Source organism: Gopherus evgoodei, unplaced genomic scaffold, assembly GCF_007399415.2.
Source record: "Gopherus evgoodei ecotype Sinaloan lineage unplaced genomic scaffold, rGopEvg1_v1.p scaffold_35_arrow_ctg1, whole genome shotgun sequence".
Lineage (NCBI taxonomy): Eukaryota > Metazoa > Chordata > Testudines > Testudinidae > Gopherus > Gopherus evgoodei.
In genome coordinates, this window is record NW_022060027.1 from 4,459,007 (window position 1) to 4,475,758 (window position 16,752).

Below are 16,752 nucleotides of genomic sequence, written 5' to 3' on the forward strand. Positions count from 1 at the left end.
CCAAACGCCAGGACTGCAGCTCCCATTGGCTGGGAACTGCAGCCAATGGGAGCTGCAGGGCCGGCACCTGCAGACTTGGCAGCGCATAGAGCCGCCTGGCTGTGCCTCCACGTAGGAGCTGGAGAGGGGACATGCTGCTGCTTCCAGGAGCTGCTTGAGGTAAGCGCCGCCCAGAGCCTGCACCCCTGATCCTGTGCCCCAGCCCTGATCCCCCTCCTGCCCTCCAAACCCTTTGATTCCCAGCCCCACCCCAGAGCCAGCAACCCCTGCACCCTAACCTCCCGCCCCAGCCTGGAGGCCCCTCCCGCACCCTGAATTCATTTCTGGCCCCACCCCAGAGTCTGCACACCCCCAGCCGGAGCCCTTACCCCATCCCACACCCCAACATCCAATTTCATGAACATTCATGGCCCGCCATACAATTTCCATGCCCAGATGTGGCCCTCGGGCCAAAAAGTTTGCCCACCCCGGTCTAGTGGGTTGGGGGCGGGGAGACAATGGCGCTGAGATTCAAGGGGACCAATTAAAAACTGAGCCACGGAAGCACTTTTCCCCATAACACGCAATTGGCCTGTGGAACTCATTGCTATAGGATTTTGCATAAGGCCAAGGACTTGGCACGTCCCAGGCTTCCAAAACGCCCCTTTGCCGGGACACATACGTGAATGGTGACAGGTATTAGGGCAGCTGGTTTGCTGGGACAGCTGCTGCTCAAACTGACCAGCCTGTTTCTTTGTGCTCCCTGCCCCCCAGGGTCAATCCATTTGTCTCCACCCACTGCAGTGACCGTCTCTTCATTCTGTGTCTGTACAGCGCCTGGCGCGGGGCAGCCCTGGCCCGGTCCATTTAGGAGCAGTGGCAAGGCAAGTATTGGTAATGAATGATAATAAGGAGCACGGGGAAGGAGGGTCATGAGGATCTGGGAGTGGATGGAGCAGCGAAGGGTTAATTTAAGGGTTAATTTAAAGGGTTAAAGGTTAAATTAATTTCAAGGGTCCCTGTTATGGGAGGGGGGAGACTGAACAGCTGATGAATTATATCAGCTCACCACTACGGGGTGCTGTCCCTTCCCCAGGCTCCGCCCTCCCAATGGGCTGGGACATGAAGGGTTAATTTAAAGCGGCTCCCTCTCTCCGCCCCCTCCCTATGGGCGGATTTAATGACTAGTTAGGAAGCTCCCGGATGTCACCACCAGGGGGCGCTGTAGCCCCCATGGACTGGGAAGCGAAGGGTTAATTTAAAGGGGTCCCCTAGGGACGGGGTGGGGGGGAATAGCTTGGCAGTTCCAGGATGTCACCACCAGGGGGCACTGCCCCTCCCTCATACACCCCCCCATCTCTCCCCCATGCATAATATCCTCTCGCCCCCCCCCAGCCAAACCTCCGCTCGCTCATTCGCTCTCCATCTCCCTGCCCGCCGGGCGCCCCTGCGCCCACTCCGGCCCCCGCAGCCCCATGGGCGGCCCGAGGCGGTGAGCCAGGGGACCCAGGCGTCCGGGGAGAGGGTCCCCCTCACGTGCGCCCAGAGGGGACTATGGGGGCTCCCCAGGGGTACCAGGCGTCGTGGTGGGTTTACCTGCTCCACCAGGTGCCGCGCACCAATTTCCAGTTCGAGGTGGTGGAGAGCAGCTTCGCCCCCCAGGACAGGGAGTACCAGCAGGTAAGGGGGGGTGTGGGGGAGCAGTACGAAGGAGGGCGGAGGAATAGAGGGACAGAAGCAGGTTGAAAGGGAGGGATGGAAAGAAAGAAAAAAGGAGGGAGAAAGAGAGATGGATGGAGCAGTGTGAGTGCTGGAGGAAGGGGATGGATAGAAGGAGACAGGAGGGATGGAGGAGAGATGGATGGAGCAGTGTGAGTGCTGGAGGGAAGCAGATGGATAGAAGGAGACAGGAGGGGATGGAGGGATGGAGGAGATGGATGGAGCAGTGTGAGTGCTGGAGGAAGGGGATGGATAGAAGGAGACAGGAGGGATGGAGGAGAGATGGATGGAGCAGTGTGAGTGCTGGAGTAAGGGGATGGATAGAAGGAGACAGGAGGGGATGGAGGGATGGAGGAGAGATGGATGGAGCAGTGTGAGTGCTGGAGTAAGGGGATGGATAGAAGGAGACAGGAGGGATGGAGGAGAGATGGATGGAGCAGTGTGAGTGCTGGAGGGAAGATGGATAGAAGGAAACAGGAGGGATGGAGGAGAGATGGATGGAGCAGTGTGAGTGCTGGAGGAAGGGGATGGATAGAAGGAGACAGGAGGGATGGAGGAGAGATGGATGGAGCAGTGTGAGTGCTGGAGGGAAGATGGATAGAAGGAAACAGGAGGGATGGAGGAGAGATGGATGGAGCAGTGTGAGTGCTGGAGGGAAGGAGATGGATAGAAGGAAACAGGAGGGATGGAGGAGAGATGGATGGAGCAGTGTGAGTGCTGGAGGAAGGGGATGGATAGAAGGAAACAGGAGGGATGGAGGAGAGATGGATGGAGCAGTGTGAGTGCTGGAGGGAAGGAGATGGATAGAAGGAGACAGGAGGGATGGAGGAGAGATGGATGGAGCAGTCTGAGTGCTGGAGGGAAGGAGATGGATAGAAGGAGACAGGAGGGGATGGAGGGATGGAGGAGAGATGGATGGAGCAGTGTGAGTGCTGGAGTAAGGGGATGGATAGAAGGAGACAGGAGGGATGGAGGAGAGATGGATGGAGCAGTGTGAGTGCTGGAGTAAGGGGATGGATAGAAGGAGACAGGAGGGATGGAGGAGAGATGGATGGAGCAGTCTGAGTGCTGGAGGGAAGGAGATGGATAGAAGGAGACAGGAGGGATGGAGGAGAGATGGATGGAGCAGTCTGAGTGCTGGAGGGAAGGAGATGGATAGAAGGAGACAGGAGGGATGGAGGAGAGATGGATAGAGCAGTGTGAGTGTTGGAGGAAGGGGATGGATAGAAGGAGACAGGAGGGATGGAGGAGAGATGGATGGAGCAGTGTGTGTTGGAAGAAGGGGATGGATAGAAGGAGACAGGAGGGATGGAGGAGAGATGGAGCAGTGTGAGTGCTGGAGGGAAGGAGATGGATAGAAGGAGACAGGAGGGGATGGAGGGATGGAGGAGAGATGGATGGAGCAGTGTGAGTGCTGGAGGAAGGGGATGGATAGAAGGAGACAGGAGGGATGGAGGAGAGATGGATGGAGCAGTCTGAGTGCTGGAGGGAAGGAGATGGATAGAAGGAGATAGGAGGGATGGAGGAGAGATGGATGGAGCAGTGTGAGTGTTGGAGGAAGGGGATGGATAGAAGGAGACAGGAGGGATGGAGGAGAGATGGATGGAGCAGTGTGTGTTGGAAGAAGGGGATGGATAGAAGGAGACAGGAGGGATGGAGGAGAGATGGATGGAGCACTGTCTGTGTTGGAGGACGGGGATGGATAGAAAGAGAGTGGAGGGATGGAGGAGAGATGAATGGAGCAGTGTGCGTGTTGGAGGAAGGGGGATGGACAGAAAGAGACAGGAGGGGATGGAGGGATGGAGGAGAGATGGATGGAGCAGTGTGTGTGTTGGGGGAAGGGGATGGATAGAAAGAGGATGGAGGGATGGAGGAGAGATGGATGAAGCAGTGTGAGTATTGGAGGGAACGGGATGAATAGAAGGAGACAGGAGGGATGGAGGAGAGATGGATGGAGCAGTGTGAGTGCTGGAGGACGAGGATGGATAGAAAGAGACGGGAGGGGATGGAGGAGTTGAGGAGGGAGGGAGACAGAAAGAGAAGAGGGATGGACAGAGGGAGGAAGAAAATGAGGGTGGAGAGGGATGGACAGATTGGAGCATGTAAGGACCCGAGGAGAGAAGGATAGAGAGGGAGAGAGACTGGCAGCTCGAGGGATCAAGAGAAGTGAAGGTGATCCTGGTCCCAATGCCAGGACAGACAAGAAGGCAGAGGGAGTGCAGAGCTGGGAAGGGGGCAGAGTGGGCACAAGTGGGGGTGAAGGGGACATGTCTGTGTCCTGGGTCTGGCCAGGCAGTGGGGCCAGCAGGGGTGGGGGGTAATTGACTGAGGGGTGTGTGTCTAATCTCTTGTTATGCTGGGAGCCACCTGTTATGTGTGCTGGGGGGAGGCTGGGGGGGCATCATACCCTACTTCAGATGTTACCATCTGGGGCCCCACCAACAGGGGCAGCTCCTCTCCCTACAGTGGTGGGGTCGCGCTGTCTGTAGGTCCATCTATCCCCAGAGCTACCTGTCTGTCCCCATGCACTCACCTCTATCCATCCAGCCCCATACACAGCCCTTTATCTATTTATCCCCATCCCTCTATCTCCATTCTCATCCCTGCTTCTCATCCATCCCATCCCTGTGTCTATCTGGCCATCCGTCCCTACACTCCTCTACCTCCATCCCTATCCCTCCATCCATCTGTCTTTCCATCTCCATTCAAACTACTCAACCACTCAGATGGTGACATTAGCTAGATATAGAATTACATTAACATGTTACCTCCATCCCCCCAAAAAACTTCCTGTGTATCTCTGAGCCGCCCCCTAGTTCCTGAGTCCCTGAACCTGCCATCTCCTCTCAAGAGGGGTCCCATCTGGCCTGATTCCCAGACACCTAGATTTGCAAGTAACCCTGCGTAATCCAGGCCAGCGAGATTCCTGCAGGGAAGAGCCATGAGGATGCCCCAAGGCCTGGAGAACATTTGCACGGAGCGTCCCGTGAAATTAAATGGTGGTGACTTCACACATGATCCAAGGCAAGGCATCATTGGCCTGTGGAACTCCTTGCCACCGGGTGGTGTAGGGGCCAGGATCTTGGCAAGTTAGGAAGCCTAGATGGGCACCAACAATATCCAGAGCTGTCATTAACAAGGATCCAAATTCCATCTGGGCCACTCAACCTCAGGCTTAAACCGAGCTCGCAGCTACGAGATTAGGATGAAAACTGTGTGGACGCAGGGTTCTTAGACCGTGTGGCCATGGAGTTCTCAAACCTTACTCTGAATTATCCGGGCAAGGTGTCTGAGCCAATGTGCCTGTAAAACCCGTCTCGGGGCTGGTCCTTGGAGGGTTTTAAGAACAAGTGGAACGAGCTGATCCAAGTTGACTTGGAGATGATGTAATGACCCCTTAAGATCTCTTCCGGCCCCACAGTTCTAGGATAACACGTGGGGCAATTGACCAGATGAGCTTGTACGAAATAATCCGATGCACGGTGGACATCCTAGAAAGACATCCCCACACCTCATCTGAGCACAGGTCACGTTCATCCCTGCTTTGAACGCCATTATCCACAGTTGATTCACATTTTGCAGCTCCAAACAGAGACAGTGGGAAATGCCCCTCTGAAGTGGGGGGCTGCCCCACGCTATCTGAGAAGGGACCAGTTACTCAGATAGTCCCACAGCTGAGGGGAATTAAGTGACCTGAGCAACCCCTGACTAGGATGCTGCAGACCTTGGACACTAGTAAGAGGGTCTTCAAGCTGGTTCCTGGAGTGAAGGGTGGGCCCAGGCTCCCCTACCAACCACCAGGTAAGGGGCACAGGCTGGGTTGTAGGATGTTTCATCCTGTTTGACTTTGATACCCCGGGAGGGGGAAAGTGTGTTGTGAGCACGGAGGGCCAAGCCATGACTAGGGAGCACTCCGAGAGAGAGACTGTGGTTTGCACGACTGAGTGACGGAAGGGGGCATCAGACCTGGAAGGAACTAATTCCTAGAGCAGCCAGGAGGAGGCGCCCTAACAGCAAGCAAACCCCGAGACAGCCCTGACACTGGCAGGGGATGAATTAGGGGAGTTGAGCCCAGATGATCCACCCGCCAAGACTGTGGAGGAAGCTGGGGGATGTTGCCCCCAAAGCTGGTGATCAGTCAGACCCTGAGCATAGGAGCAAGATGCCATCAGCTGGGCTGCTGGACCAAGCTGAACCAAAATATGGGCCCCTTTGATTGTGGTATAAACATGTCCTCACACTGGGAGTCATCCCGATATAGCGACGGCACATCCAACCTGGTTCGGGAATAGCATCTCCATGTGAACAAGCAAAGAGACTCGAGGAGCTCACTTGATTGGGCCCAGCCAAAAGGGGTGACTTTTCCACAGTCTAGAAATTCAGAAGGACGCAGGACTGGGAAGGTCACAGAGTGCAGTCCCCTGCTATCGTCAGCAACATCATCCTGCCGTCCCATTCATAGATGTACAGCTCCATCTTCAAACCACTTAGGCTGATCCAGATGGTTAGAAACTTCCTTCTAATTTCCAGCCTCAGTTTATCCATGCCCATTTGTTCCTGAGCCAGGCACTGTTCTTCGGTTTCAACACACCTTCTCCTTCCCTGCCGTTTGCCCCCCTGAAAGCGATCAGATCCCCTCCCAGCCTCCTTTTTAAGCTAAGCATGCCAAACTCTTTGAGTTTCTTCTCGTAAAATCGACAGTCCGGTCTCCGGAACATCCTAGCAACTGGTCCAGTTCAGGTTCCTCATTCTTGCCCGTGAGAGGCCAGAATTGGACACAGCATCCCAGAAAAGCTAAAGCAAGATCAATCCAGATGAGAAATATCTGTGGAAGAGCTCCCCTAGAGATGAGGTAGAGTCTCCATTCCTTGGAGTCTGATCTACTAGATCTTTTCTTCCATCATATTAGTGCAAGTGAATTAACACAACTGAGTCGAAACTCCTCAGCGCTTCTGAAGACCATCTTCAAAGACTTGTCTACGCACAATCATGGTCCCACTATACCTCTTCCTTGGAGGGGCTGCAGGAATACGGGTTGCTTATACTGCTATAGCTATTCCTGGCTGGGGGACTGTGGACAGGACACTGCCTCAGTTAATGGGGATAATTACATTGACCTCCTTGGTCAGGTGCTTTGAGATCTAACAATGGGCTATTAAACCTCAGACTTCAGGCTTTAGCCAAGATCTTCGCTACAAGGTTAGGATGGAAACAACGTGTGTGCAGGCTCTTTCACATCGGCGACCAGGAAGTTCTGAGACCTCCCTCTGGTAGGGAAAGACCTAGGCAGTTTGATTTTGATACTGATGCTGTACCCCCGATCTATAACAAATGCATTCCAGGTACAAAATTGCCTATAGAGTGGCCTCTCTGAAAGTCTGCGCTGGCTGCTTTGAGAGTCGAACCATCTGAGGCATTGCCCCAGCTCAATGCCTTTATATCGAATTAAGACTCAAACAGAAGTAACGAAGTGTGAATTCAAAAAATAAAATTTGCTGATTGAAAAGATCAAGAGGTAACTTGATTACGATGTAGAGGGACCTTCCCGGGGAGGAAGTATCAGCTACTCTTTGACCTGGAAGGCAGAAGACCCAAGGGTTGGAAGCCAGATACCCTCAAACTGGGAAGAAGACTCCAGTTTTGAACAGCGGGGGCTGGGGAAGGGTGTAATTTAACTGAGTCAAAATGCCTCATCCGAATAAGCTACCAAGGGAAGTGGCAGAGTCTATCCCTTGATGGCTGATTGACCTCCTCCCAGCCCCCCCAACTAGGGGTCTGGCCCCATTGCCTCCGATGGAGCGATGGCCAATGGACACCCCTCCTCCTCTTCCCAGCTAGGGGTCTGGCCCCATTGTCTCTGACAGAGCAAGGGATGATTGACACCAGCTGGGGATCTATCTCTGGGCAGATTAAGACCAAATCTGGCCTCCACCCCCAATCCTGTCCTGGGGATTACGAGATGCAAATATCAAAAATGCGCCTCTTTTTTTTTAAAAAAACAAAATGCAGATTAGCTGGGAATTAATGTGTGTCAGGAGTTGTCTGCGTAACAGGCGGGAGGCAGCTTGTTTATGATCTTTAATCCTGCCTATCGACCCCTCCCTCCCCCACACCCCTCCATCCCTCCCTCCCTCCCCCCACGCCCCGCCATCCATCCCTCCCTCCCCCAACACCCCGCCATCCCTCCCTCCCTCCCCCATGCCCCTCCATCCCTCCCCCCACACCCCTCCATCTCTCCCTCCCCCACACCCCTACATCCCTCCTGCCCTCCCCATGCCCCTCCATCCCTCCCCCCACACCCCGCCATCCCTCCCTCCCCCACACCCCGCCATCCCTCCCTCCCTCCCCTATGCCCCTCCATCCCTCCCCCCACACCCCGCCATCCCTCCCTCCCCCAACACCCCTCCATCTCTCCCTCCCTCACACCCCTCCATCCCTCCTGCCCTCCCTCATGCCACTCCCTCCCTCCCCCCCACCCCTTCATCCCTCCCCCCACACCCCTCCCTTTGCTTTTAATTAATATTTCTTCTCCTCTTCCCCACCCCTGCTGAGTGAATTGCTGCTGGGGAGCCCAGTCACTGCCCTTCCCCTCTCTAGGGACCAGCAGGGGATGTGGGGCCCTTCCCCTCTCTAGAGACCAGCAGGGGATGTGGGGCCCTTCCCCTCTCTAGAGACCAGCGGGGGGTGTGGGGCCCTTCCCCTCTCTAGGGACCAGCGGGGGGGGGTCCTTCTCCTCTCTAGGCTGCTGAGCCCAGGGGGCTGATCTGGGGGGAGGGTTTGGAGGATCAGGGGGATCCAGGGGATACCGGCTGGCTGGGCCTCGGGAGATTGGGGGGATACCAGGCTGGCCGGGCCTGGGGCAATGGGGGGTTGAGGGGATACTAGGCTGGCTGGGCCCAGGGGAACTGGGGGGATACCGGGCTGGCTGGGCCCAGGGGAATTGGGGGGATACCGGGCTCGCTGGGCCTGGGCGGATTGGGGGGATACCAGGCTGGCTGGGCCTGGGGGATTGGGGCATCGGGGGGATACTGGGCTGGTTGGGCCCAGGGGAATTGGGGGGATACCAGGCTGGCTAGGCCTGGGGAATCGGGGGAATACCGGGCTGGCTGGGCCCAGGGGAATTGGGAGGATACCGGGCTGGCTGGGCCTGGGGGGATTGGGGGGATACCAGGCTGGCTGGGCCTGGGGGATTGGGGCATCGGGGGGATACTGGGCTGGCTGGGCCCAGGGGAATCAGGGGGATACGAGGCTGGCTGGGCCCAGTGGGATTGGGGGGATGCCAGGCTGGCTGGGCCCAGGGGAATCAGGGGGATACCGGGCTGGCTGGGCCTGGGGGGATTGGGAGGTACCAGGCTGGCTGGGCCTGGGGGATTGGGGCATCGGGGGGATACTGGGCTTGCTGGGCCCAGGGGAATCGGGGGGATACCAGGCTGGCTGGGCCCAGGGGAATCGGGGGGATACCGGGCTGGCTGGGCCTGCGGGAATTGGGGGGATACCAGGCTGGCTGGGCCTGGGGGATTGGGGCATCGGGGGGATACTGGGCTGGCTGGGCCCAGGGGAATCGGGGGGATACCAGGCTGGCTGGGCCCAGGGGAATCGGGGGGATACCGGGCTGGCTGAGCCCGGGTGAATCGGGGGGATACCAGGCTGGCTGAGCCCGGGTAAATCGGGGGGATACGGGGCTGGCTGGGCCTGGGGGGATTGGGGGGATACCAGGCTGGCTGGGCCTGGGGGATTGGGGCATCGGGGGGATACTGGGCTGGCTGGGTCCAGGGGAATCAGGGGGATACCAGGCTGGCGGGGTCCCGGGGGGTCAGGGGATCCGTCCTGCGCAGAGGTGCGCCGGGAACGGGGGCCGGCGAATTGGGCTGGCGGGGCCCGTCCCTGGCAGCATGTTCCTGTTGTACAGCGTGGGGCTCCGTTTCTAATGAGCTCCTGGGAGGGGTCCTCACTGGGGAGCGTTGGCTTCACAGCAGTGGGGTGGGCTAGGGGGTCACTCGAGGACCCCGAGCAGCCTGGCTCCCTGCGGGGACATCAGGGGGGGCCAGGCCAGGGGCGGGAGCCACATTAGCTGGTGAATCCCTTGGCAGGCGGAACCAGGAGCCGAGCTCTGGATTCGCTGCTATGTAGGTCACCGGGGGCCCCCGTGCCGCCGAGCCAGCGCCTCTGCCTCTGAGACAGGCAGGGTGCAGCCGCTCAGCCGCCCGCCCCCCCACTCATGCCCCCACCCCCACGTGCAGCCCCCCATCTCTCCCCATGCACAGACCCCTCCCTCTCCATGCACCCCTCCCTCCATCCCCACACACAGCTGCCATCTCCCCCATGCACCCCCCCTCACCATGCACCCCTCCTTCCATCCCCACACACAGCCGCCATCTCCCCCCATGCACCCCCTCACCATGCACCCTTCCCTCCATCCCCACACACAGCCGCCATCTCCTCCCATGCACCCCCCTCACCATGCACCCTTCCCTCCATCCCCACACATAGCTGCCATCTCCCCCCATGTACCGCCCTCACCATGCACCCCTCCCTCCGTCCCCACACACAGCCGCCATCTCCTCCCATGCACCCCCCTCACCATGCACCCCCCCTCCATCCCCACACACAGCCGCCATCTCCTCCCGTGAACCCTCCCTCACCATGCACCCCTCTCTCCATCCCCACACACAGCCACCATCTCCCCCAATGCACCCCTCCCTCACCATGCACCCCTCCCTCCGTCCCCACACACAGCCGCCATCTCCTCCCATGAACCCTCCCTCACCATGCACCCCTCCCTCCATCCCCACACACAGCCCCACATCTCCTCTCACGCACCCCTCCCTCACCATGCACCCCTCCCTCCATCCCCACACACAGCCCCCCATCTCCCCTCACACACAGGCGTTATCTCCCCCATGCACCCCCTCACCATGCACTCCTCCCTCCGTCCCCACACACAGCCCCCCATCTCCCTCCACGCACCCCTCCCTCCATCCCCACACACAGCCTCCATCCCTCCCCACACACAGCCCCGCATCTCCCCCCATGCACCCCCCCTCACCATGCACCCCTCCCTCCATCCCCACACACAGCCATCTCCCCCATGCACCCCCCTCACCATGCATCCCTCCCTCCATCCCCACACACAGTCCCCCATCTCCCTCCACGCACCTCTCCCTCTGTCCCCACACACAGCCTCCATCCCTCCCCATGCACAGCCCCCTATCCCCCTCATGCACAGCCCCTCCATCCCCACACACAGCCCCCATCCCTCCCTCCATCTCCACATACACCTCACAGCCATCCGTCCTCTCCCTCCCCACACCCCCATCCCCATCCCTCTATCCCTGCCCATCCATGCCCCCCATGCCCCTCCATCCCCATGCACCCCTCCCTCCGTCCCTATGCTCTTCTCCATCCCCACGCACCCCTCATCCCTCCCGCCATCTCCCCACACAGACCCCATCCTTCCCTCCCTCCCCACCCCCCATCCCTCCCTATCCCTGTGTCCCCATGCATCCCTTCATCCCCTCCACCCTTCCCTCTCTCCCCACACACAGCCCCATGGGCCTCTGCCTGCCTCTCACCCCCGCTGCCAGCTGGGAACGGGCTATAGCCCCACGGGCCCCCGCCACCTGCCAGGACAAAGTAAATGGCACTGGGTTGTCTCTGCATCCCCAGACACGCTCCTCTGTCTGTCTGTCCATCCATCACCCCCTGCCCCCCGATACCCTCTGTGTCCGTCCGTCCGTCCCCACACACCCCTCGCTGGAGCGATAGGTGTGGGGGATGGATGGATGGACACGGGGTACGGGGGAGGGGAGGTGGAGATGGACGGACGGACATGGGGTATGTGGGGAGCAGTGGGGATGGATGGACGGACACAGGGTATGTGGGGAGGGGTGGGGATAGGGATGGATGGATGGACGGACACGGGGTATGTGGGGAAGGGTGGGGATGGATGGACACGGGATATGTGGGGAGGGAATGGGGATAGATGGAATGATGGACGGATGGACACGGGGTATGTGGGGAGAGGTGGGGATGGATGTATGGACACAGGGTATGTGGGGAGGGGATGGGGATGGATGGAAAGATGGACGGATGGACACGGGGTATGTGGGGAGAGGTGGGGATGGATGGATGGACACGGGGTATGTGGGGAGGGGATGGGGATAAATGGAAAGATGGGCGGATGGACACGGGGTATGTTGGGAGGGGTGGGGATGGATGGATGGACGGACACGGGGTATGTGGGGAGGGGATGGGGATGGATGGACGGACACGGGGTATGTGGGGAGGGGTGGGGATGGATGGATGGATGGACACGGGGTATGCGGGGAGGGGATGGGGATGGATGGACAGATGGATGGACGGACACGGGGTATGTGGGGAGGGGATGGGGATGGATGGACGGATGGATACGGGGTATGTGGGGAGGGGTGGGGATGGATGGATGGACGGACATGGGGTATGTGGGGAGGGGTGGGGATGGGGATGGATGGATGGACACAGGGTATGTGGGGAGGGGATGAGGATGGATGGACAGATGGACGGACGGACATGGGGTATGTGGGATGGGGACAGATGGACGGACGGATGGACACGGGGTATGTGGGGAGGGGTGGGGATGGATGGATGGATGGACACGGGGTATGTGGGGAGGGGTGGGGATGGGGATGGATGGATGGACACAGGGTATGTGGGGAGGGGATGAGGATGGATGGACAGATGGACGGACGGACATGGGTTATGTGGGATGGGGACAGATGGACGGACGGATGGACATGGGGTATGTGGGGAGGGGTGGGGATGGGGATGGAAGGATGGACGGTCGGACACGGGGTATGTGGGATGGGGACGGATGGACGGACAGGCGGAAACGGGGTATGTGGGGGGGATGGGGATGGGGATGGATGGACGGACAGACACGGGGTATGTGGGATGGGGACGGATGGACAGACGGACAGACACGGGATATGTGGGGAGGGGTGGGGATGGATGGACACGGGGTATATGGGGAGGGGTGGGGATGGATGGACAGACGGACACGGGGTATGTGGGGAGGGGTGGGGATGGATGGACGGACGGACATGGGGTATGTGGGGAGGGGTGGGGATGGATGGATGGACGGACACGGGGTATGTGGGGAGGGGTGGGGATGGATGAATGGACGGACACGGGGTATGTGGGGAGGGGTGGGGATGGATGGATGGATGGACACGGGGTATGTGGGGAGGGGTGGGGATGGATGGATGGATGGACATGGGGTATGTGGGGAGGGGTGGGGATGGATGGACGGACGGACACGGGGTATGTGGGGATGGATGGAGACGGGATATGTGGGGAGGGGTGGGGATGGGGATGGATGGATGGATGGACACGGGGTATGTGGGATGGGGACGGATGGACGGACGGACACAGGCTTTGTGGGGAGAGGGATGGAGGGTGCATGTGGGGGGAACAGACACAGGGTATGTGGGGAGGGGGATGGAGGGTGCATGGGGGGGGACAGGCAGCCAGATGAGCTGTATTTCTCAGACTGTCAAACCCTGGCCGCTCTCCAGCAGAAGCAGGCTGAGAAATGTCTCACAGGGCCCCCCTCCCCCCCGCAGCGCCCCACCCCCCCGCCCCCGCACTCTGCCAGCTGCTGTGGGGTGGAGGCCTGGCCCACGCAGCTTCACTGGGGGCGGTTTCACTGTCTAAGCCTGGAGCAAACTGAGAGAAGCGGTAATCTGCTGGGGGGAGACTGTGGGGTGGTGGAGATTGGGGGTGGAGATTGGGGCTGGCTGGGGGAATAGCGGGACATGACCCGATCTGCCCCCTTTGGGCCCTGGGGGGCAGAGATCGCCACAGGGCCAGGCACCTCCACCTGGAAATAGAGGGGAGAACCCAGGAGTCCTGGCTCCCAGCCCCTCCCTGCTCTAACAACTGGACCCTGCTCCCCTCCCAGAGCCAGGGAGAGAACCCAGGAGTCCTGGCTCCCAGCCTCCCTGCTCTGACCACTAGACCCCACTCCCCTCCCAGAGCTGGGCGGGGGGCCTGTTCATTGGCTGATCTGCGTCTGTCCATTCGTCCCCCAGGCCCTGCTGCTCCTGGCCAGCGTGGCCGGACTCTGCCTGGCCATCAGCCTCGTTCTGATCTGCGTCTACCTGATCCGGTTCTGTTGCTGCGACCCGGAGGACGAGGACGAGCCCAAGCCGCACAGGGTTTGCTGCATCACCTGGAGCTGCGTGGCCGCCATCGTCATCTGTTGGTGGGGACCCAGGGAAGGGGCAAGGGGGGAGATGGATGGGTGGGGGGGTCAGAGCCCCCCATCCTGTGTGAGAATGGGAGGGGGCTGGGGCAGGTAGGCTGAGGCCTCAACAAACTCACTTCATCGATGGTTCCAGCATGGGATGGGAGCTGGTGCCCCCTAGAGGAGACAGGCCCCACGCCCCATTCCCTCCCCCCCTGAGCCAGCCAGTCCCTGCCCTGGGGCTGGATGGGAGCCAGTGCCCCCCAGAGGGGAAAGGCCCCGGGCCCCATTCCCTGCCCCCCTGAGCCAGCCTGTCCCTGCCCTGGGGCTGGATGGGAGCCAGCGACCCCTAGAGGGGACAGACCCCACTCCCCATTCCCAGCCCCCCTGAGCCAGCCAGTCCCTGCCCTGGGGCTGGATGAGAGCCAGCGCCCCCTAGAGGGGAAAGGCCCCATTCCTTGCCCCCCTGAGCCAGCCAGTCCCTGGTCTGGAGCCGGGTGGGAGCCAGCACCCCCTAGAGGGGAAAGGCCCTGGGCCCCATTCCCTGCCCCCCTGAGCCAGCCAGTCCCTGCCCTGGGGCCAGGTGGGAGCCAGAGCCCCCTAGAGGGGACAGGCCCCGGGCCCCATTCCCTGCCCCCCTGAGCCAGCCAGACCCTGCCCCCCCACCATTCTCTAAGCCTTTGCTGAGGAGGCTGTTGAGGTTGGTATCTGTCCTCCCCTGTCCCTCCCCCACATTTCTCCCCCCTCCTCCTCCCCCCTCCTTCTCATTCTCTCTGGCCCCCCCCCCCCGCCCGCCTGCCCCTGGGCCCATCAGACTCCCCATTGTCCTGGCTTTGTCTGGCACTGGCTGTCGGTGCCCCCCACCCCCTTGCCCCCCAGCTGCCATAAAGAGCTGCTTGTTTCCCAGCACTATAGGAAGCCAGGTCCCTTTTCTCCCTCTGGCCCCGGCCCTGGCCAGGGTCCCCTGGCTCCTTTGTCTCTTTGTTCCACCATGGCTGGGTCCCCGCATGGTCCTCTCGCCCCCCGCTTGCCAACCTCCCCCCCTTCACTGCCACATGGGGGAGGATGGGAAACAAAACTTCCCAACCCCGGGCGCCAAGGCAGAAAGCCAAGTTCATGGGACAAAAACGCAGCCAGTCCCCCTCCCGCATCAGAGCCCGGGAGAGATCCCAGGAGACCAGGCTCCCAACCCCCCTGTTCTAACCACTAGATCCCACTCCCCTCCCAAAGCCACAGAGAGAACCAGGAGTCCTGGCTCCCAGCTCCCCTGCTCTAACCACTAGCCCTCACTCCCCTTCCCAGAGTCAGGGAGAGAAACCAGGAGTCCTGGCTCCCAGCCCCCACCGCTCTAACCACTAGATCCCACTCCCCTTCCCAGAGTCAGGGAGAGAACCCAGGAGTCCTGGCTCCCCCCCCCCCCGCTCTAACCACTAGATCCCACTCCCCTCCCAAAGCCACAGAGAGAACCCAGGAGTCCTGGCTCCCAGCCCCGCTACTCTAACCACTAGCCCTCACTCCCCTTCCCAGAGCTGGGCAGAGAACTCAGGAGTCCTGGCTCCCAGCCCCCCCTCTCTCTAACCACTAGCCCCCACTCCCTTCCCAGAGCTGGGGAGAGAACTCAGGAGTCCTGGCTCCCAGCCCCTCCTGCTCTAACCACTAGACACCACTCCCTTCACACTGTGGTGAATTTCACCAGACTCTCTATTCTCCGGGCTGGTTTACTGGGTCGCTCCCCCATCATCCCAGCCCCACCCCACCCCTCGCTGGGGGTCACTGGCACCCCCCTGAGAATGAGCCAGGCTGCGGGGAGAAGGGCCCCATTGAGACCCCAGCCTGGGGCCATTCAAGGAGCAGACAATGGGCCCCTCTGTGTGCCAGGGGGCTGGCTGGGGGGAGAGGAGCCCAACTCCCCTGCGCACAGACCCAGGCCGGCTCCCGAGCAGCCGGGCCGCGGACGGGGAGGGACCAAACCCCAGAGCGCCCGGCCCCATTGCTACCGAGGGGAGTTGGGTCTAGTGGTTAGAGGGGGCGGGGCTGGGAGCCAGGACACCTGGGTTCTCTCCCTGCCCCCCTCCCACCCAGCTTGGCTTGGTAATGGGGAAAGAAACTGGCATCCCCCGCACCGATCCCCCCCCCCATCGCTCCTGCCCTGCAAGGAAGGGGCCTCATTACCGTGAGAATGGGGCTGCCTCCCCCGCGGGGAGGGGGCGGTTGCCATGGCAGCAGGATTTTGGGAGCCAGCCCAAACACAGACAGATGGCGGGGGGGGGGAGATGGATGGAGGGGGGAGGGCGGCAGGAGGAGGGGCTGGGAGGTACAAGAGGGTGGGGACTGAGAGGGATGGGACATGGGGGGTGGGGATGAAGGAGTCTGGGGGGATGGGGGCATGGGGTGGGGGATGGGTGTATGAATGGGAGGGAGATAGAGGGGTCTGGGGGACGATGGAGACATGAGGGGTGGAATGGGGGATGAAGGTGAATGGGGGGTGGAGTTATGGGGAGATGGAGGGGAAAGGGGGCATGGGGGGATGGGAGGGATGGAGGGGTCTGAGGGTATATGGATGTGTGAGCTATGGAGGGATGGAGGGGTCTGGAGTGTGGGGGGGATGGGAGGTATGGGGGGATGGAGGGGAATGGGGGCATGGGGGGATGGGAGGTATGGGGGGATGGAGGGGTCTGAGCATGTATGGGGGTGGGAGCTATGGGGGGATGGAGGGGTCTGGGGTGGGGAGGGATGGGAGGTATGGGGGGATGGAGGTGTCTGCAGTGTGTGGGGGTGGGAGCTATGGAGGGATAGAGGGATCTGGGGCAGTATGGGGGGTTAGGAGGTAT

General features: G+C 60.5%; 1 protein-coding gene across 2 annotated transcripts in view; it reads left to right on the top strand.

Annotated features, from left to right (window-relative positions):
- The first annotated feature begins 1,398 nt into the window (after window positions 1–1,398).
- The window catches only part of TTYH1 (tweety family member 1), a 30,059-nt gene continuing 14,705 nt past the window's right edge, over window positions 1,399–16,752 (top strand). For both annotated transcript variants that reach the window (XM_030544838.1, XM_030544839.1), the window contains exons 1-2: window positions 1,399–1,659; window positions 13,767–13,939. In XM_030544838.1, the coding sequence (XP_030400698.1) occupies window positions 1,534–1,659; window positions 13,767–13,939 (299 nt within the window). In that variant the 5' untranslated portion in view covers window positions 1,399–1,533. The remainder of the gene's footprint in view (window positions 1,660–13,766; window positions 13,940–16,752) is intronic.